This window comes from Alligator mississippiensis, chromosome 1 (genome assembly GCF_030867095.1).
Source record: "Alligator mississippiensis isolate rAllMis1 chromosome 1, rAllMis1, whole genome shotgun sequence".
NCBI classification, from domain to species: domain Eukaryota; kingdom Metazoa; phylum Chordata; order Crocodylia; family Alligatoridae; genus Alligator; species Alligator mississippiensis.
The window spans coordinates 126,593,322-126,616,683 of NC_081824.1; the positions used below are offsets into that span (position 1 = coordinate 126,593,322).

Consider the following 23,362-nt stretch of genomic DNA (forward strand, 5'->3'; position numbering starts at 1 on the left):
GGGGGTGCAGTGAAATGCCTCTGGTATTCTGAGCACAGCTTTATACATGTGTGTGTGTGCGTGCACGTGTATATGTATATGTGTGCATGTGTATATATATGTGTGTGTATGTGTATATATGTGTGTATGCTGTGTGTGTGTGTGTGTGTGTGTATTAGGCCTGTGTGAATAGAGAAGTATTTGATTCGGATTCAGATTTAGCCAATTCAGAGGACAGTGATTTGATTCAGTGATTCAAATCACTGTCTCCATTAGATTCAGCTGAATCAGAATCGGGGATTTGGTGCTGATTTGAAGATTTGGATTGGCAGGGGAGGAGCAGGCGCAGCCAGGCAGCTGCAGGTTCTCCTGTGGCTCCTCCAGCTGTGCCAGCCTTTCCCTGGGTGAGGGAAGCTGCAGGAGAAGCTCCCATGGCTGCCCTGCCCAGCCCCATCTACCACCCAAATATAATTCCTAGGGCTGTGCGAGGCTTCGGACAGAATTTCAGATCCAGAGAAGCTTTGGACGCTTTGGGATCCGAAGCAGCACATCCGGGTTGACATGCTGGCCTCGTTAGGCTTCCCAAAGTGGTTCGGAGCTCCTGAAGAGCTTCGGAGCCGCCATAGAGCTGCTTCGGAGATCCGGCCATAGGGTATAATAGGGAAACAAAATATCTATAACTTTGTTGTTTTCTGTCTGATTTGGATGAAATTTTCAGCAATGGTAAACTCTGCAGAGAGGATGAAGTCTGCCAAGTTTCAAGAAGATTGGTGCAAGAGTTTGGGGGGAACAGTACCTCAAATTCTTGAAAGCAAAACTCATGTCACATCTAGGCGTTACAACATAGTGGGGTGAAAACTGCAAGGGTGGTAGCTCTTATTTAGGCCACAAAGCCTGCCAAGTTTCAAGAAGAGCGGTGCAGGGGTTTGGGGGGACCTGCCTGTCAAGCTGCCTCTCATTCTCTCACAGCTCTGTGCGCAAAACTCATGCCATGGGTGCTGTGGGACTGACTGTGTCTAGCTTGGGATGGGGAGGGAGACACTACTGCAGGCCTGGCTGCTAAGCTGTTGTGTTACCAGTTACCAATCAATCGATCAATCCTGATTCACTTAGGGACCAGGGACTCAGGGACCAGCTCAATACACAGCACCTAGCTACTACATAATGACTTAACAAGCATCAATTAGCACCTACAAAACCAGGCTAAGGAGAGGAAAGAATCAATACAGACAATCAACTACCCAGAGACAGAGGCAGTCTTGGCACGAGTTTTGTCTGTCAGCAGCCAGAGGCGCAGGGCCCCAGAACCCCCCTGCACCAATCTCCTTGACGGCTGGCAGGTGTCACAGCAGGGGTCACCATCCCTGCAGCTGTCACCCCGCTGCACCTTAACACGCGCCGTGTCACCCATGGAATGAGTTTTGCTTGTCCGCAGCTTGAGGGGCAGTTCCCCCCAAGCCCCTGGACCAATCTTCTTGAAACTTGGCAGGCTTTGTGGCCTCAGTAAGAGCTACCACTCCTGCAGTTTTCACCCCCCTGTGGTGTGACACACAGCCGTGACGTGAGTTTGGCTTTCAAGAATTTGGGGTACAGTTCCCCCCAAACCCCTGCATTGATATCCTTGAAACTTGTCAGGTTTCATGCTCTCAGCAGAGGCTACCATCCCTGCAAGTTTCATCCAAATCAGACAAGAAACAACAACGTTATAGATATTTCATTGATTCCCCATTATACCCTATGGCCAGATCTCTGAGGCGGCTCTGAAGCTTCGGAGCCACTTCGGCCAGATCGAGGCAGTAACCCAGTCTGGAGCTCTGGATCGGATCGCGGCCATCCAAAGCAGCCAGATCCAAAGCCGGATCAGATCACTGCCGACTCGCACAGGCCTAATAATTCCTCCCAACAATAATTCCCCCCAACAAGCATGGCAGGTGGGATCAGGGCACTACCATGGAGGGCAGAGTGAGAGACAGGATTAGCGTGACTGCCATGGGGTGCCATAACCATCCTTGGTGGCAGGTCTTGTTATAAATGGCTGCCAAAATTTAATAAACTGCATGATACAATGCAATATGACACTGGTGCACCTGGCAGATGTTACATTTAAAGCATAATTAATGTGTTAATTGTAACTTACAATATGTTGTAGCACTTCATCACCTGATAAGTCATAAAAATGCCAATCCAGCCTAAAAGATGTTACATATTAAATGTAGTACATCTTTGTAACTTGCTTGTATCAAGCTTTAATTTGAATGTGTGACATGTTATACATACAGTCATAGTGCTTGGCCAGGTCCTCCAAGTACTCCTTCCTCCCACCCTCTTCCTGCAAGGATACTCTCTGTGACTCATGCTGAACTCTGCTGGTGCAGTAGCAGGAAATGTCATGACTCACTGCCCCTCATCTCTTCTCACAATCAGTCTTCAAAGCTGCTTCTTTAAGAAGCTATTTAGGACTTCTCCCCTGTGAGAGCCAGGGTGTAAACACTTAACATGACATGCTTTACTTAGATACAACGTGAAAGATATGGGAGGGAATTTGTTTGGAAAGCTATGAACATGACAAAAAAGGGGAGAGAGGAAAAGCACGTATGCAAAAACACCTCATAAAGTCTCCTGGGTGCTTTTGTAACTTGCTGATCCTGACCCCTTGAGTCCTTCATCTGGATGTTCCCTGCACAAGGGCTGGGGAGCAACTCCTTCACTAAAAGGTGCTCAACTGACAAGCTGCTGAGCTTAGAGCTGACTTCTCATTAGCACAGCAGAAGGTGAGGGGATGACAGCCCTTTCCAACAGCTCTTTAGCTACTCTTGCCAGAAAGTGCAGACCAAGTTCCCAGAGCACCTTTTCCCCTGCAAGGTATCTTGCCCTGTGAGCATGAAGCAGGTCACATGATGCAACAGTTTCCTTTGACCAACATTACTATTGATTGATGGAAATAACATCTGGCAGGGGCCTGAGTCTCACTGATGGCATTAACTATGGAATAGGATTTTGACCTCTGGCCCCCTGAAGCCCTTTGGAAAAACTCTAATTGCTTTTAGTAGGTGCTGAATTAGGGCCTATATAATTCTGGCCTCAGTTAGCTCAGAATAATGTAGAAGGTTTAGTTTGTGGAAAATAAAATATATATGATATTATATATTCCATGTATATTATCAAATTCCATATCATATTCCAGCTGTATTATACATAGCTTTCCCAGGAGAGTATTATACTAACACCCCTCCCTATTCATTTGAAGTATTACTATTTTTTTAAAGAGATGTAATTGCAAGTATTCAGAGAGATGTCTGTGAATAAAAGATCTCAGCATATTGAAACAGTTTATTGCCATCTCTATGTAAAGGTTTATATATATTTTACTAAAAATATTTGAATATTGTGATGCCCATTTGTAATGAAACATGCAGTAGCAAGTTCGAGTGAATATGTATGAACAGCTGTCATGGATGAATCATGGAGACATTGAGAAAGTAGAAAGAGTTGTATTTTGGGGTTTGCCAATTAAATTTTTTATGTTCATTTTTCATGTAGATATTGAAGAATGTAGACTGTGGAAAATGTGTACAACATTGGCAAAGCATTCTGGTTCAAACAGTCTGAGTGAGAAAGAGACTTTAATAAAAATAGTATTAATAGATTGTGTATGTGTGTGCATGAGAGAGGCAGAGAGAGGTCCTGAGTAAATAATTGTACCTGTGCCAAGTATGTACCAACTATAATGTTAAAGTTGATGTAATCATCCGATATAACAAAGTTGTAAGATAATGACTTAAGCAATTCTAGCCTAGAAAATCAAACTTCATCTATTGCATGACCAGCTCTTTATGAGACAATTACCTTCAACATCTCTCTCTCTCTCTTTAACTGAAAACAGACTTTGCCTTTGTGCCACCATAAAAATGTTTGTGCCTTTGCAGCTACTTGAGGAAGGTGCTCCCGTTTCCTGTGGGGAAATGTAGGAAAACTCATGTTTGTAGACTTGCAAAGGCTCACCTGATGATTCTGACACAGGGTATTTCTCTGCAAACTGGGGAATCCCAGGTTTTCCCTTTGGCAGCAGGTGCACCCCGAGGTTTATCCTTCAGGTCTCTGAAGCCCTGGAAGTGGACAGGGCCCAATTCTGTAGGATAACAGGCAATTTCTATTTTGCCAGTGAAGCAGATCAGCTGTGCTGGGATGATGTTTGTTTATACCCTTTAAGTCACTGCTTTGCAACACAGTCTCCACCTACAGGTATAACCTATATGCTTGGTTCCTGACTGTTTTACTTTACATTTTGATGCATTAAAACACATCTTACTGTCTTGCATACAACATACACCTTTTCCCAAATCAGCTGCTGGAAGTTGGGTGCACACGTTAAGTGAGGAATCACAGTAACAGCAGCTTCTGCACCTCCAGCCTGTCGGGGAAAAGAGAAAATAGTGCCATATGTGCTGCACAGGAAGCACAAGGGGTTTCCTAGAGGTCACATGTGGACACACACTCATTTCCCACTGCAGAGGCTTGTCCTGCAGAAGCTGCTACTTGTTCAGCTAGGTGGGCCCTCAGGTGACTCCACAGGTGCCACTGACCAGAATTGGACTCAGCTGACCTGGTAGGTGCTATAGGCTTCCCACCCAGCTCAGTTTAGGAAAAAAAGATGGATAGAGTATTTTGGCTCAGCCAGTAAACCTGCAGGGACCTATCCCTATGGGGTTAACAAAACAGCCACAATGCTTTGCTTGGATGGTTTAGCAGGGATGATCTTGCTTTAAGCAAGGGTTTGAACTAGATGACCTTGTGAGGTCCCTTCCAGCCCTACTCTCCCATTATCCTGATTGAAAAGAAAAGAAACAAATGGCAGCAGGCAGTAAGGACCAGAATCCAAAACTGCTTCCTTTCACGCAATGTCTCTGGCCTCATGACTCTTGCACTCCCAGCTGTCCAGTGGACCACTTTAAAGAAGGGAGGAGGGAAAGGATGTTCCACCCAGCCCAGGGCATAGTCTGGTGGTTAAAGCATTCTTTTTGGGAAGTGGCAGATGACAGGCTGAATCCCTGCAAGGTGAGAAGAGGTTAATAGCCCAAGTCTCATCTTCCATCTGAGCAGTTTGGTTTCATGACAGAAATGTTTCCATTGTGTAACAGACTGCCAATGTGGGCTCACCAGATTGGCTTGAGATACTTACCCTGGGCTAGAAACAGTGCAGGTGTACTCTAAGCAACCCCAAGGATAGAGCAGGGGAGCCCTGCCCTGTGGAAAAGGAGAAGCCAATGGAAAAAAGGAGTTTTCAATCCCCTCATTCACATGGAAGGGGGATGGCCGGAGTGGGGGACCCAGCACCCTGAGCCCTGGTTGGCCGGTTTGCAAGCCAGGGAGGGACTGCTGGAGGGGATAAAAGCAGCAGCTGAATTGGCGTGTCGGAGCTGCTGACAGTGACTCTGCTGGAGGCCAGGAAGGCCTAAAAAGAGCTAGGGAGAGCTGATCCAGCAGAGGGAGCAGAGAGACTCCTCTGGAAGGCCCTGGGAGAAGAAGGCAGTGGCACTCAGCCATGCCTCCAGCCCTGCAGCAGAGAGGGAGCAGCCATCAAGGCTTGGGACAGAGAGCTGGTGCCCCAAGGCCCCATCGTAGTGTGCTGGACGTGCCAGGTATCCCAGATCTAGGGGTGGCAGTCGACCCTCCACTCCACTGCTGAGAAAAGGCAGAGGCCAGGAGTGCAGGCAGCATCCTTATCCAGAGCAGGGAGCTGGGCCGGTGAGTTGAGGAAAACCCTTACCTTCCCTGGGGAAGCGGGACAGCAGCAGGCAAGGCACCGGGATCCTGAGGAGCGGCAGAGCACCAGGATGAGGATCCCTGGGAGCTCGGGGTGCAAGCCGGCACTCAGAGTGGGATTGGCGAGCCACGAGGCATGTGGGTTGCCCGGCCAGTCATCTGGAACAGGGTTTTAGAGCAACAACCCCTGGGAGCTGCCTGTGCTACTGACCCTCTGCCACTGACTGCCTCAGAGGGGACTCAGTCCTGTCCCTTATTTTGCAGCTGATTGTCATCAGCTGGAGTCCCTGAGCGTTGTGCTTGGAAAAAGCATAAAGCTCCTAGGCACCAATCCTGTCTTTTTAGGTCAGGCTCCTTCTCATTCATTTGGATATGTCCTTTAAAATCTCCTTCAAATGAGCCATCTTGTGTTCTTCTCTATTTCTGTAATCCCAACACCTTCCCTTTCTTGAACTATTGTCCCAAGTCTTGTCTTATATAGGCTCTTTTCTTCTACCAATGTATGTTTTGTAAGCCCTATAATAAAAGGGCTTTAGGCTGTATATATTACTTTATTTTTGGTTTCTGCAATTTCCTGACCCCCTGAATCTGCTTTTCTTGAAGTTTAGTTTTCTATTTGTCAGTTGCCAGGTGGGTATTTCCCAACTTCTTCCTTTCTTTTGTCTGCAATGGATCTTTTTTACTTCCCAAGATTTTTCTCTAATGCATTCCATAGTCTTTGCTTAAATGTTTTTTTTTTAATTTCTATTATGTCTTTCCAGTCATTCTCATAATTATTTTTTTTCTCCTTTCACACATATACCTATGACTTTTTTCCTCTTGTTTCTTGATACAGCATCTATTTTTTTCTCCAATCTTCTCATGCAATATTTGCCATTTCTTTTAACAGTCATTTGCTGTGTGGCAGCATACAGCAGGGGAAAAAAGCAATTTAATTGAAGTTTCAATGTGCTGATAATTGTCTTCCATAATAATTGAGGTTACCTTATTTCACTGTAGTATGGTAATACTACAGTGAAATAAGGTAACCTCAATTATGGTAATACTACATTGGTCATACATATTGTATTATGCTATACTAATATACGTGGTATATTAGTATAGCATAATACAATATGTACGAGAATATGTAATTCAGTAGAAGGTACAAACATCTCTCTCTACTGTAGCAGAAGGGCTGATCTTCATGTGCACATGGAAGACTGATATCAAAGGGTCTGTAGTGATCTATGAGGAAAAACTGGTTTCCTCATATGGGAGAATTCTGTAAAATTAAAAATAAACTAAATACATAACACATTTTACTTACTTTGGTAATTTTTTCACAAGTCTTTTTGTATTTTTTTGAACATCAAAATTTAATAACAAATTTTATTTTCAGGGACAAAGGAAAATGCTAATGTCAAAGAAAACCTGCAAAAATTGTGGAGTCTGATTGATCCAAATTTTGAACAGTGTGCTGTAACTCTGTTAAGGTAATAAGTAATAAATTAACATTTTATATTGTGGTCTATTCAGTAGAATCATTTTTGTACAATCATAAAATCAGTTGGTCATCAGAATACATTATGAGAGTGACTAATTTTGAAATAGTGAAAACTATGCTTAAAAGCATTTGTGATTCTTAATGAAGGTATAACATGCAGATTTAAGCCTACTGCCATGTACACCTGAAATATTTGCCAAATCCTATCAGTAACTCTTCATGTTTATATTTAGAGGTTATTTTAGTTGTGCCTACACTAAGATTTTAACTAATACATCTCTATCAATTAGATTATGAACTTTTGTAACCCTCATAAGGGTTCTAGCCGTGCCAGAAAAATGTTAAAGTGTATCCCATTCTGATGCTGCCTTTGTGACAATCGTCAAAGTTTTTATGAACTCACTGATCCTGGCTAGCTGTCATTAATTAGGAGCATATAGAAGCACAGGACTGGAAGAGGGTTCTCTGGCCATCAAGTCAAGTCCCCTGCATTTGGCAGCAGCCATTTAACTAGTGTCTTAAAAGTAGTCCATTTCAGCCCCTCTTACACTCCACAACCATAGCCTGTATTGTCAAAACACACCAAAAACCAATTTTTTTCTATGAATAAGGAAATAAAAACAGACATATGAAGAAAACCATTTAATACTTTAAACAAAAAATAAGAACATAGGAATGAGGGAAGATCATTTTTACTGCTTATTGAGGAGCATGATAAACAATGCAAACCTTTAAAATAGCAACAACTAAATAAAAATGGTCAGCCATATGCTTTTAAAGTTACGTTTTTAGGTCTGTCAGACCTACCAGATGGAAATATTACAATACTCCACAGATAATAGGTAGGAAATAATAGGTAGCAAAGGCCTTTTTGTAAGATATGTGAATGTATTGAACGTGCATATGAGAACTTACTTTTTGTTGAATCTGCTGGTGGCAATTAATGAATAGCCGACCCGATGTTCACAATACATTCCTTGCTTGCCTCACACTTGTGGCTGGAGTTGTTTTGTTTCTGAAAGCTCTTGGACAGACACACCAACTGGGAATGAGGATGGGATCCTGCAAGCAAGGTATGCTTTAATGTAGCTTTGCAACAGTATGACCCACTTCTGGTCACATTTAAAGGAATTCAGCTGCTTTTGAACATTTAAAATATTTCAACATTTAGAAACTTGTATTTAAAATTAAATGTGCTCTTGAACAGCAGGTAAAAGTTGTTATTATTTAGTGCTGGTTGGAGTCTTAGCCAATTAAAGTTACCTGAAAAATCACTAAGATTTTGCTATGAAGGTTCTCCGCAACCTCTAGCTTCAGGCTTTGAAAAGTACTAGAATCACATTTCAAGCTGTGACAAACTCAATTTATTTCTACCTGCCTTCTAGACTAAAATTACAAACACCGTCTTAACAAAACCTACAACTTATAGTTTTTGTAGCCAATACTTTTTTTAACAAGTGTTAAAAATAGTATTTTCCCCTAATGTTCTTTACAAAATATGCCACCTATATCTATGGAGAAACTCCGTTTGTGGGTTCCAGGAGTGTTGAAGGCTTGAAGCATCCTTGAAAACTGGTTGAAGAAAGGGGCAGCAGATTTCAGTGTAAGTCTCAGAGAGTCCTCTTGCAGGAAGGGGTTATGGAGAGAACCCTGGGAGGCTGGAGGACCCAGTCAAATGTTATGATACTATCACCCTTAAGTGTAACATGCCACGTATTAAAATTCAAGTAGGATACAAAAGAAATCTTACATTTATAGAGTAACATTTTTTGTGGCTGGATTTCCATATTTGAAGCTCATTATCAAGTGATAAATGTCTTAAATGTATGACATTAAAATGTATTGCTCCGTTAAAACATGAATCACACTTTAAAAGCAATGTCTGAGAGGGGACAGGATCACTGTTTCTGAAAATTTCCAAGTTTGATTAAATTATGACACTACGTAATGTCACTTGAAATGTATTCAGAAGTCAATATAATTTCTTTGTTTTTTTTATGCCACTTGTCACTGATAGAAGGACCCCTTGAGGAAAAGCATTGTCAAAACATGTTTCAGACCCTCTCACTTGAAATTAATCACATACAGGAGACAAACTTTGATATAATTCAGACATCTAAATCAAGTGAAACTCATACTCTATTATTCATTAAAAAATCATTGTGAGGATAGTTGTTTTGTAATGCTTCACTGCTATCTATGGAATGAGGGGAACACCAAATGTATATAAACCAGGTTTATTATGTGGAGAAATTTCGTAATTTAAACAGAGAGAAAGGTATCAGGTAAGATTAACACTTAAGTAGACTTAAAAATCTTCTTTATATAACTCCATGATATAAATTAAATTAGAGCAATGAAAAGACCATAGTAATAATCTATCTATATATAAAGGGCTTAGTCCATCTGTCTGTGTGTCTGTCTGTCCATAATGCTCTTTAAGGGTGCCAGGAACCTGGCACAGCAGGAAGGACAGAGGGAGGAGCCAGCTGAGGAAAAGTGGAAGCTGGGCTCCTAGCTACTGTGAGGAGACAATTAGATGCACAATGCCATCAAGAAAGTAGCTTCACAGTAGCCAGGAGCCCGGCTCCTGCTTTTCCTCAGCTGGCTCCTCCCTCTGCCCTCCCTGCCATGCCGGACTCCTGGCGCCCTTAAAGAGCATTACAGCCAGACAGACACACAGTCAGTTCGAAGACCTTTAACTTGATAGCATTCTATGGAAACCTGGTGTAGAGAGTGGATGACAGGTCTGATGATTTGTTGGAGGACTAAGCCCTGAGGGCCCAGCTACACGAAGAAGGCAAGTGGACTCGAGGCGACATCAAGAGAGCCATGCAAATGAGTCCCAAGAAGAGGCTACTGTGAGAAAAGAATTAGATGCACAACGTCATCAAGAACTCCGTGCAAGTGAATCACAAGAGGAGGCCTCTGAGAAGACAAATACACGACGTAATCAAGGAAGTCATGTAAATGAGTCCCAAGAAAATGCCACTGTGAGAAGACAATTAGATGCACAACACTATCAAGAAAGTCACCATTCATCTGTCATTTTTTCTGGGCAATTCGCTAGTACATAAATAATGATATACTTGGACACAAAGCCATATGGAATACAGAATGAAGCTGCATTCTTTTCATCAACAAATCGTCAAACCTATCATCCACGCTCTACACCAGCTTTCCATAGAATGCTATCAAGTTAAAGGTCTTCACTGCCTATCTTCAAGGCAACTAGCACTCTGTATTCATGACAGCCAAATTATTACTTTAAGCTCCGAAATGAAGTCCCTAGTAAACAGTTCAATTCACCACAGAAGTGTGTGCAACAGGGTAAGCTTTGTCTGTGTAGAAGGCAAACAGCTTTATAGGGCCTGTACCAGTCTGGATTCAACTCAAAGGAACCCTCTATCAAATTGCCTTGGACTTTTGTGGTACCTTGCATCGCAGCTCAAATGATTGTTTTGATGAGAAGTCATCTGAAATGATCCCACTCATAGAAAATAAACAGTCAGCTCTCCTTAAATGTAAATGTGACCCTAGCCACTCCAACTTGCAGGCACTTCAAGAGATCCAGGAAAAGGTCAAACGATGATTGGCTACAACTGTGTGAAAGTATCCAAAAAGCTGCTGACTGATGTGACGTGCAAGCAATACAGGGGCATTGGGAAAGCTCTGAAGCCTGTTCTGAGGAAGACTGTCCCTTTAAAATCTTCCATAGGTGAAGTCATCAATGACCTCAACAAGTGGATGGATTGATAGGTTGAACATTACTTAGAACTCTACTCTCATGAAAATGTAATCCATGACTCTGCTTTCAATGCACTTGAAGACCTCTCAATCCTGCTAGTGGTTGACCATGAATCTACTGTAGATGAAGTAAAAAAAGCCATCAATCAGCCTGCTTGTAGTAAAGCCCCAGGTGCAGATTGCATACTGGCTGAAGTTATAAAGTGTGGGAAATCCATCCTCCTTCCCCTATTTGCATGCATTAATATATATATGTTGAAGAGAAGGTGAAGTTCCTCAAGATGTGCAGGATGCAAGCATAGTCACTCTGTACAAAAACAAAAATGATATGAGCAACTACAATAACTATCATCGTATATCCTTACTTTGCATCATTGGAAAGCTGTTTGCCAAAGTCGTCCTGCTAAGACTGCAGACCCTTACAGACAAAGTCTACCTTGAGTCTCAATGTGGTTTCAAATCTGCTCAGTCTATGACAAATATGCTATTCTCCTTTAGACAGTTACAAGAAAAGTGCAATGAATAAAGGAAATCTTTGTGTATACCATTTTTCGATCTCACCAAAGCTTTTAATCTTGCCAGCAGAAATGGTTTGTTCTGAATCCTGAAGATTGGATGTCCTCCTAAGCTCTTAAGCATCATCAAGTCCTTCCACCTCGGTATGCATGGAGCGGTGCAGTTCAATGGGTCACATTTGGAAGAATTTGAAATCAAGAGTGGTGTCAAACAGGGCTGTATCCTAGCTCCAGTGCTTTTTGGGATTTTCTTTACTGTCCTACTCAAATACACATTCAGTGGCTCTTCAGAAGGAATATACTTTTGGACCAAAACTTATCTGATGGGAAATTCTTTAACTTCAATTATCTCAAAGTGAAAATGAAAACTCAAGAAGTTCTTGTCCATGAAATACTCTTCGTTGACACTGAAGCGGTTGTTAATCATTCAGAAGCAGAACTGAAAGTCTTATGGATCACTTTTCTCATGCTTGTGATGATTTTGTTTTGACCATTAGCCTAAAGAAAACAGTAGTCATAAGTCAACAAGTTGACCACCCTCCTGAAGTTAGAATAAATGATGAAAGTCTGGAAATGGTTGAAAAAATCGCTTACTTGGGCTCCGCTGTCTCACAAAATCTTGACTTGGAAGACAAAAATCAATGCTCATATTGGAAAGTCAAGCAATGCCATGGCTAAACTTTAAAAGAGAGTTTGGAAAAACAGAGCGTTCACTCTATCAACAAAGGTGTCCATACTGTGAGCTGGCCGCTGGCAAATGTCACCTTGGATGGCCCAAACTCTGTTTGATTGATGTCTGCAATAAAAACCTTTGTGAGCTGCACAACAATGGCCAATACTGGGAATCAGTTACTTCAGACTGCTGCAAGTGGAAAGCTGCTGTGAAGCAGGTCCTATGTTGCTTCAAGATAGAGAGAATCAATGATGCAGGAAGCAGGGAGCACCTACCATATGGTGGTATCAAAGGCAGGCAAGACAAGATGGTACTGGGCATGCTAATGCAAGCTCAACCAAGTTTGTATGTGTAACTTGCCAGAGTGTCTTCATGTCACACATTGGACTCCTCAGCCGTTCAAGAAGCTGTGGTGGCACGCAGTAACCCACCAAAAGCACAGTCTTCATGGTCTCCTGAGACCAATGACCAGTCTGTGAAACAAACTCTTACAGGAGATACCACCTCAAATACCATTGTGTTTTGTTCCAAGTACAAGTTGTACTGCACTGGTCTTGTCTTCAATTTTATAAACATCTGACACATATACCTACATATCACAAATAAAACACTCCATTATACTCATAAAATTTCTCTCAGAGAAAGAAAAGCCTGGGGGAGAGAGAATAAAATAAATGCATATTGTTATTCACTTCTCTTAACATAGTCATGGAAGGTAGCCTACAGTGATGAATAGAATAGAATAAAATAGAACTCATATGCCATGATGTCACCAAAGACAGATTATATGTCTGCACTACATTAAACATTCAGCCAAACTTATCAAAAGGGGTTTGTTCTTTGACCCTGCTGGCTCTAGGACTTCTGTTTGGTTTTGGGGTTTTTTCCTTTTGTTCAATCCTCTTTCCATATTGTGCTTTTCCCATTGAGTGCTATATATATCCCACATCGGTGTCCCAACTTCCAAAGTGGCATTTTACAAGGGCATTATCTTTACTATGGGAGGAAATTGGTAAAATACATTGTGCCAATATACTGCCAATCACGTTGGTTACAACCAACCTTCATAGATAATAACAACTTGAGGTTTGCCTCATTTATGATTTTAAAATGATAATCTTGGATTTCTTCCCATGAAAAAAGAAAGGCCATATTTGAAATGTAATTTCTTTTAGTTTTTCTTTAAAAGCCCTTTTAAGAAATGTTTAGAATCATAGAGAAGTAGGGCTGGAAGGGATCTCCAGAGGATATCTAGTCCAACCAGCAAAGCCCAGAACCATGGGAAATACCCATAGGAGAACATAGGCATAGCTATGCCTAGATCATCCCCAACCAGAGTCTGTTCAACCTCTTTTTGAACACCTCCAGTGATGGAGAATCCATAACTTCCCTAGGCATTTTATTCCACCGCTTCACTATTTTAACAGGGAAGAAGTTTTTCCAGATATCTAGTCTAAACTTACTTTGCTGCAACTTCAGGCATATTTGTCCAATGACTCCAGTAAGAGAAAAGCTGCTTTCCCTGTTCTTTATGGCAGCCCTTCAAGTATTTGAAAACTGCTATTATGTACCCTCTTAAGTGCCTTTTCTGGAAGCTGAACATGTCTAGCTCCTTCAGCCTCTCCTCATATGACTTGCCTTCTAAGCCCTTGATCATCTTTGTTGCCTGCCTCTGGACCCTCTCTAACTTCTCCGTATCCTTTTTAAAATGTGAAGCCCAAAATTGCACATGGTACTCTGGATGAGGCCTAACCAGTGCCGAGTAGAGAGGCACTATCATCTCCCATGTCTTGCACCTAATGCTTTTATTCGCACATCCCAAAAGCGCAATCCCCTTATGTGCAGCTGCATCGCACTGGAGACTTATACTGAGTCTGTGGTCTACCAAGACTCCCAAGTTCTTTTCCATAGTGCTTCCATCCAGCCAGGTGACATCCATTTTATATTTCTGTTTTTTATTATTCTTCCCAAGGTGTAGCACCTTGCATTTGTACATCATCCTTTTAGCTCTAGCCCAACTTTTCAATTTGTCAAGATCTTTCTGAATTACCCTCACTTCCTCCAGTGTGTTCACAGTCCTTCCCAGTTCTGTGCTGTCTGCAAAGAAGTAATAAAATTACTTTAAAACTTCTAATAGAACCTCAGATCAAAAAGTACAAGATAACAGAATGATGTAAGAAAAAGAAAAGATGATGAATGGTTAGAAAATCTTCTAGAAACAGTTGGATTTGACCTCATTCCATACCTAATAAAGGGCATAATCCCAAGATAGGTGCCTGTAATGCTCTTCAGTCCCAAGTGCAGCTGAGTGTACCTCAGACACACTCCTGGGGTATTTTCACCTCTTCAGGGGTGTCCTTCAGCTCCAAACCCCTCCCTGCCATATGCTGCTTGACCACTGAGAACAGACTGAGATGCTCAAAGGTCTACTCCCTGATTTATGATGCCTCACATATACTCGTGTCACCCAGGCTTTGCCAGCTTGAAGAATCACACTATGGTCTGGTCATGCGCTCAGAGAAGATAGATTCCCACTTCTGGAAAAGAGGCCTGCCTGTATGGTCAATTACTCTAGAATCATGGTTATCACTGACAATAAGTGGGTTAAAAAGATAACAAGAAGGGTTATTATAAAAAACAAGAACAAGGCATAGGATATCTGTAACCATATGCTGAGATACAGAAAGAGATATAAGAATAAACAAAGGAAAATACCAGAACAACAACTTGTTCTTACCCTGCATCTGAAATCCAAGGATGCAGTTCCTACCCACCTCAATAGATTAGCAAAGTTTCTGTCTCTGACCTGTCTGCCAGGACCTCTTACTATTTCTTCTTTTAGCCTGCTTTACGCAGTCAGCTGACCGAAGGACTCCAGTGCTTTACTGGGGCTGGGCTCTATCTGGGCCTGGCTGCAGCAGTGGTAGTGGGTGGGTTCCCCCTGCCTGCTTAGTACCCCTGGGTGTTCCCTTACAACCTGGGACAGGCACAGGGAGACTGCTGCTGCTGTCCTGGTCTGTGCCCAGCACCCACGCAACCCAGCTAATGTGGCTCTGGAGCTCCTCTCACATCTGAGATGGTGTGGACTGTGGCAGCAGTGGGCAGGATGGAAAGGGAGGGCATGCCTTTGAGCAGGAAGGGAAAGGGGGAGAATTCTTACTTTCTTTTGGGACTTAAAAAAGCCCTGACTGCTGCTTCCATGGGGTTGTCTGCCTCCCCCAGTGGGAGCCCCTTGGTAAAATCCTAAATCTGCTTCTGTACCTCCCCCATTGGATTCTCAGCGAGCCTGCCCAGCATTTAACTGCCTACTTCCCACCCTCCTCCGAAAGGTGAATGTTTAACCAGAGGAAAAATCTTCCCTCATCTATTCAGAACCAAGAGAATATTTACATCCTTTCAGACATGAAGAACACTAATCTAGTATCCTAACAGTACCATCTTTCACTTAGTTTTCTTACCCTAAGAAATGTCCTTCCCCCAGGAGTTTGAATAGCCAGGCATTGTTCTTACAGCCCCACATTTCCAATGTAAAGTCATTGTCTGAAAGGGCTTGATTCCTGTGCCTCAGAGCATATCTGCAAGGGAGATGAATAAACAATTCATGTCAAATGATAATTAGTGAATTCAGCCACCTGAAGACAGAAACCAGGTTTCCAGTTCCACAGGACAGAACTCTACCAGGTGAGCAAAAGGACCATCTTTATTAGTCGCTAGCAGCAGTAGAATATTTTCATTTCATGGTAACCAAGCTCTAGAAAAGAACTTGTAACTCGCACTTTACCAGTACGTTAAATATATACTGGTACTCTTCCTTATATGCAAAAGTTCATCAAGATACATGTCCTCTGCTTATTAAGCATAAATATTTATCTCACATTTTTTCTAGAGAAATGTTTAAAAGTAACTGTAAGTCAATTGAAAAGTTCCCCTGTTATGAAGATGAATGGACTAAGACATCTTTTGCTGATTATGTTGTAACATATTCTGATCAGCCACCAAATTGCTGGTTTGTGGTTTTTAGGTGAGTTTCCCATATACCTATACTAAGGTTAACATACATCTGGGTTTTCCTGGACATGTCTTCTTTTTGCACCTCCAAACTCCCTTCTCCATCTGGGCGGTTTTTAAGAAATATCAGCAAGTATCCAGTATTTTGCTCTGCCTGTGCTTTCCTGGCAGTTCTTGGCTTGCTCCAGCAAGGATCTGCTTGGGGCTGGGGGCAACAGGGGGAAGTGATTGGAGGCCGGGAAGTATGTGTGCATGCACATGCCTACCGCCGCTGGGGCTCCAGCAGGGCGGGGAGGTGGTGGATGGGGGGGGAGGGGGAGGGGGGAGGGTCTTCCCAGACAGCAAGGAGCTGCATGGGCACTAGGGCTAAGGAGAGCAGGGGGGTGTGGGTCAGAAATGAGGGGCATTGGCAGGGCTGGGGGGCCAGGGGCTGCAGGTCAGGAATGAAGGGCACCAGCAGGGTTGGGGGGAGTGACAGGCTGCAGTTTGGGAGTGAGGGGTATTAGCAGTGAGGGGGACTTGCGGGTTGGGAGTGAGGGGCAGGGTACTGTGAGTCAGGAATGAGGGGCAGCAGCAGGGCTGGGGGTGGGGGCTGTGGCTTGGGAGTGAGGGGCAGGGGCAGGGTACGGGCATATCACTGTCCCCCCTCTGCCCCCATAATCATATACTCTCTGCCTCCTCTCCTCTTCACAGGTGTCCTCTTTTTTGAAACTAGAAATGTGGTAACCATACTTATACAGGAATAATTTATTACGGAGTGGCAGGGGCCGCCGCACTTTAAAATCGTAGCCAGGTTCCATTATAAAGCTTTATTTTACCATCCTAAAATTTGGCTTCAGAATTGAATTTTTATAAATATTTTCACTATTAACTGAAAACAGAGGAGAATGTTTGTTTCTGCAAAGTGTGAAGACAGTTCATCAAGCTGGCTTTGAACTGCTTGTAATGAAAAAAAATGGTCTGATGTAGATTCCTATATTTTTGGTTGTTCAACTTGGTGCATCCATGTTAACACATCCAACTCGAAGGACAAGGTTTGATTTTTTTTTTCAGATGGCAGGTGCTCCCTGCTTCCTGAAAATCTTGTCATTCAAAATGTTGCAAATTGGATGACAAAGGATTACATAATCAAATATTTGTTATTTAGTTAGAAAATTTTGTCCATGGTATTCAATGATTTAAAAAAAAAAAAATTATTCCATTATTAGAAGTAATATTACTATTAAGTTGCTACGAAAGTATTAACAATATAAAATATAAAAATAATCAAATTTTATGCTGGATTTTTAGAATTAGAAACAAAGAGACAAATAAGTATGTAATAAACATATTTTTCCTAAATGTTAAGTAAGCTATTGCATATACAAACATGTTTCGCATATAGTAGTTACACATGTGCCTTGAGTGCCACATACTTTCAGTTGCGTGAGCTCAAGCATTTGCTGTAATTGGGTACTTGAAGTATATTTTTACAATTAAAGCTAAATTATTAATTTTTTTTAGATCTCTGCCCCAAGTACAAATGAAATAAAAAGTTCAATTAAAATTAATGTTTGTAGCTTTATGAAATTTAATACACATTCATTTTTTAAGTCAGTGCCCAAAGTCCACAGCTCATTTTTGTCATTGTTTATTTGTTTCTTGGTTTGGTTTGTGTTAGGACAAAATAACTTCCAGCAATTTGTAACTCTGAGTGATTGGAATGCATGAAGACACAAACCCATCTACTGCCATAATTATTGATGCAATATTCACTTTATTAGAGAAAAGAGATTTGAGACTAGAAACACTTTTTAAAAGTAGTGTCATTCTTCTTTTATTGTAGGGAAGTATTTCATGTGACAGAAGATATGCTTGTAGTACCAAAGGTATATACCACCATCCCTACCTGTATACTCCATGTTGTTGATAATGACACACTGGAGGAAATGCCACATGTCTTCCTCAAAGTGGCACCTCGAGTTTATAGCAAGAATAAGGTAAGTACACACATTAGTGGTGTATAACATCACTCTAGCTATAATAACTGTTGTTACAAAAATATATGGCCAAATTCAGTGGACTTCATTCAGCCCTGAGGCTTTTAGGCCAAGACCATACACAGCTTAATTGAGTGGGGGGCTTTTTAGGGGGGAAACTGCCACACCTACAGTAAGTCTAGTGGTACAGATCTAATTTCAAGTTTAAATTCATTCATAACCATTTTTTACCCATATTTTCTTGTGCTTAAATAGTTTTTGCCTCTGGGGCTTATGCCTCTGATTTATTTATAAAGAGCAATCATAATTCCTTTCAATCTTCATTTTGCTGGACTAAACAAACTTAATACTTTTAGTTTCCTCTTGTAAGATTAGCTCCTTTCCCCTGATCATTCTACTAACACTTCTCTGTACCTACTTTCAGTTTCACTTAATTTTACTTTAATGTGGATGATAAGAATTGTACACACAACTGCTGATATGAAGGCTCATTGATGCCTTGTACAGTGGCAGTAATCTGTCTGCCTCTACCAAAAATACTGTATTTTCTCACAAATCACACACTATTAAATACGACATGCAAGTTGTTTTGGGAAGGCAGAATGAAGGACAAAAAGATTTTTCCAGAATCACAGCTGAATCATGATCACAGTGGATCCTGACCACATAGTTGGGTCCTGACTGTTGTTGCTCAGCCAAAAGCTGGTTTGAACCCTCTCATACCTGCTGCTGAATTGGCAGCAGTTTTTGGCTGGTCAGCCAGAAGCTACTACTAATTTGGAAGAGGCTGTGAAATGGTTAACATTAACTGTGACACTGAAGAGTGCACTCTACCCCTCTTTCCCTGTGACAGGGAGAGAAAGACAGCCCTGGCAGCCATTATAGTGTTCCTACACAGCCTTTACAGTGGCCTTATGCTTCAATTCTAGCACAAGAATAAGAAATCACTAAGATACACACCCCAGTTTTTGAGGGCTAATTTTTGGGGAAAGGTAGGTATAGTATGTGAATAAATGTTTCTCCTAATGCATTAATGCATCTTTGAATTGCATTTCCCTTTTTCCAGCATTGGGAGCTTATAGTCATTCGTGACTCACTGGTACACCAAGTTCTTTCCCCATCTTAGATTTCCAACTGATTAGCTCTCAGGTTATGGTAGAATTTTTGGTTACTAGTCTACAAATGCACAAGCCTGTTAATTTAATTTGCTTGTTCATCTGATTTCTAATCCAGTCCTCAAGGTCCTCCAATTCTTTCTTCATGGTGCATTATCCTGATCTTCACATGCATGATGATACCTCCCAACTTGATATCACCAGCAGATTATATGAGGTGCTCCTAATAATGATACCAGGTCATTTCTGAAAAAAACTTAAGCAAGTTCCAAGACTGATCCTTGAGGAACCTAAGTAATAACTTTACTCTGGCCTGATACTTCCTCTTTCAGTAGCCACTACTATCTTCATTCGAGTCAGCTCCCTCTCCATTTTACAATTCCTTTACTAATCCTAATCTCCATTTTTTAGTAATACTACCCTATTCAGTACCACAGCAAAAGCTTTAGTGAGGTCCAAATTGATAAAATAATTGATGTTTTAATTAAACATAGGAGATGCAGTAGATGTTATCTGTGACAGCTGTCAGGTCTGTCTAGCATTGTTTACCTTTGAAAAGCCTATGTCTGTCTGTCTGTCTGTTTGTTTGATTGATTGATTTCTATGCTGCCTTTCCCCCAAAAAGGGTCAGGCCTGCTTACAACTAGAACAAGATAAATTATAAAACCAGAATCAAATAGTAAAGTAAACTGATAAATAGCAAAACAGTTCCCCACATAGGACCTCAGAACTACTCCTGCCTGTTAAAAGCCTACTTAAATGAGGTGTTACAACACTTCTAAATGATGCCCAGGATCAGGCTCTTCTGGGCCTCAGGAGGAACAGAATTCTAAAGCTGAGGAGTTGCAATCTCCCATGTGTTTTTTCTGACTGAACTTCGTGCACAATGAAGTTTACAGGAGGTTCTTCCCAGCTGTCCATAAGGACTGCAGTATAACATAAGGCAGGAAGTGGTCCTTTAAGTATGTCAGTCCCAGGCTGCTTATGGGTCAGAAACAACATCCTGAACTGTGCTGGCTATTGGGAGCCAGTGCCGACTCTGAGGCACTAGAATAATGTGCTCCTGATGACCAGGGATCTTGGTTTTCTCTGATTTAAAAAAAATCCCCAATTTTCGGTTAAAAAATCCACATTTTTCCCTTATTAAAGAAACACCACTAATATATATCTCTATATATATAGTGGTGTTTCATTTTAATCATGGCCGAATATGGATTAGGCTCTTTTTTAAACCAAAAATCGGGGATTTTTTTTAAATCATAGAAAACCTGCTGATGACCCATCCCTGTTAAAAGGTAGGCTGCCATGTTCTGAATTACCTGTAGTTTCCAAATGGTTGTCAAGGGTAGCCCTAAGTGGAGCAGTTTGCAGTAGCCTGCCCTCAAGGTAACAAAAGAATAGATAATGTTTATTAGATATGAATTGGAAAGAAAGGATTGCAACCAGATGGAGTCGGTGAAAGGCACTCCTAGCCACCACTGCCACCTGAAGATTCAGCTGCATTAGAGGATCTAGGAGTATCCCAGAGCTGCAAACCTGAGTGACAAGGGGAAGCTAAATCTCATTCCATCTCTAAACTTCTCGGTCCGCCAACCGCCATCACCATCTTGCATCTAATGAAGTGAGCTCTTACTCATGAAAGCTTATGCACCTCTAATTCAGTTAGTTCATAAGGTGCATTTCTACCCTGCTTTCTTCCTGACTTCAGACTAACATGGCTACTACCTGTCATCTTGCATTTTAGCCCATTTTCCCTTTCCCTCCATGCCTTTCTTTATCTTTTCTTTTCATTTGTATGGTCTAATTCCAGCTTTATGTTTTGGTATTTCTCATTTTATTTCTATCCTTCTTAGGTTCAAGACAGTTTTCTTTGTTGTTCAGTCCTTGTTTCCATTAATTCTAAGCTTTCAGCTCATTCTTAGGGCACCTATACATGTGCAGCAAGGCTGCTCTGATGCACTGTAATTATGGCATATGGAGGTAGACTCAATTAACTGAGTCTGCAGGAGCTTGATAATTCCCATGCTTCAGCAGACTCCAGCATCACATGTATCAGTGTCCATATGCTGAAAAATGGTGGCAGGGGTGCTTTAACTAAAGCTCTCAGAGCTGCTTTAAGTAAAGCGCCCCTCCCCCTCCACTCCTGGAGTATGTGTATAAACTCCCTCAGTGTCCTCATTAAAAAGGTTCTTTCACTTAGACTTCAACGCCACTTTCTAAAGTTATTTTATCCTTCCTTGATATATAGATTCCTGATAGTCTTAGCAATTTTGACTTAAAGAAATTCTAGACCCCTACACATCAACATCTCTAAGCTTTTCTACTTAACTGACTTTACTAACCAGTTTTCCTGGTTTATTAAAATTTAGCCTTATGAAGTTCAAAGACTTCATTTCAGATCTACAGCTGTTCATTCTTCCATTTAATTTGAACTGAATCAACTTTTTTCATGCAAATCACTGCTTTTTGTTATAATCAGCTTTTATATAACTTCCTCGTTACCTATCCAAACTCAGTCCAAATAAACATTGCTTTTTATTTGGTTAAGACAAATTTGTCTGCTGTCACATCCAGGAATAACAGGGGTCTAAGGCTATTAGTAGTATGCGTTCTTCACTCTATATCTGAGAAACTAAAGTTTCTCATAATGACATAATTTCCAGTAGTATTTATGTAACATCAGAGAGAGCTGTGCCTTGATACAAATCTGGCCCTGGTGGTATGAGGCAGATTCCCTGCACTACCCCAGTGGAACCTCTTTTACCATGGTTTTTACTCCAAAATATCCTGTTTTATCCATGCTATCCTTTCTTAATTCTTTAATACCTGCACATTGTAAATGTAGGGTGCTACAATGGTCTTAATTTAATTTCTTCCTAAATACTATATGTCCTCCAATACCATTCCTATTATCTCTGTATTGTCCATTTTCACATCCTGAACCAGGGATCTCGGAGTCATAGTTGACTCCAAGATGAACATGCGTCGTCAGTGTGATGAATTGATCAGTAAAGCTAACAGCACTTTATCATGCATTAGCAGGTGCATCACAAACAGGTCCAGGAAGGTGATACTTCCCCTCTATGTGGCACTGATGAGGCCACAGCTGGAGTACTGCATCCAGTTTTGGATGCCACATTTCAAGAGGGATGTGGATAACCTTGAGAAGGTCCAGAGGAGGGCCACTTGTATGGTTCAGGGCCTGCAGGTGAGGAAAGATTGAGGGACCTGACTCTCTTCAGCCTCCGGAAGCAAATGCTGAGAGGGGATCTTGTGGCCATCTACCAATTCATCAGGGGGGGACAGCAAGGGATAGGAGATGCTCTGTTTACCAGGGCACCCCTTGGAGTAACTAGAAATAACTCCCCCAAGCTGACAGTGAGCAGATTCAGGTTAGACATCAGGAAGACTTTTTTACGGTAAGGGTTGCCAGAATCTGGAATGGGCTTCCAAGGGAGGTGTTGCTCTCCCCTACCTTGAGGGTCATTATGAGGAGATTGGCCAAGTACCTGGGGTCATCTGACAAGCACTCTTTCCTGCCTGGGGCAGGGGGTCGGACTTGATGATCCATTGAGGTCCCTTCTGACCCTTAATATCTATGAATCTATGAAACTTGAATAATTATGTGTGCAAATGATATTTGTGAAGATAGTCTAAGAAGATGGCAAACTAAGAGTCACATACATTATTTTCAGCTATTATCTTGTCCTCCATTCCCTCACTCCACTCTGTTATTGTTACCCACTGTGTGAGAGCTGTAAGGTCAGGAGTGTCAAACATATGGTCCACAGGTCAGATTCAGCCCACAGTGCCATTGTATCTGGCCCACTGGGCTACTGATAGGCTACTGGAACTTGGGGGTGGGACCTGCCGCAGAATTTGGGGGCCCTAAGACCCACTGGACGTAGCCATTGGTGACAGGAAGTCTAGTGAGGGCTGCATTGACACATTCCCACTTACTCTGCAGCCACTTGACTCTACCGCCACTTGACCCCACCACTGCCACTGCTACTTCCATCACCACCAGTGGACCCACCACAGCTGCTTTTGCAGCCACTGGTTCTGTGGTTATGGAGTAGGGGGAGCCCCATGGTCCA

At 42.0% G+C, this 23,362-nt stretch overlaps 1 protein-coding gene across 6 annotated transcripts in view; it reads left to right on the forward strand.

The window, feature by feature from the left end:
• Positions 1-23,362, forward strand: part of ADGB (androglobin) — a 299,037-nt gene that overhangs the window by 198,960 nt on the left and 76,715 nt on the right. For 5 of the 6 annotated variants that reach the window (XM_019488363.2, XM_019488358.2, XM_019488362.2 and 2 more), the window contains 3 exons: positions 7,124-7,217; positions 16,050-16,184; positions 17,997-18,150. In XM_019488363.2, the coding sequence (XP_019343908.1) occupies positions 7,124-7,217; positions 16,050-16,184; positions 17,997-18,150 (383 nt within the window). The remainder of the gene's footprint in view (positions 1-7,123; positions 7,218-16,049; positions 16,185-17,996; positions 18,151-23,362) is intronic. The other variant, XM_019488361.2, reaches the window with a different exon arrangement.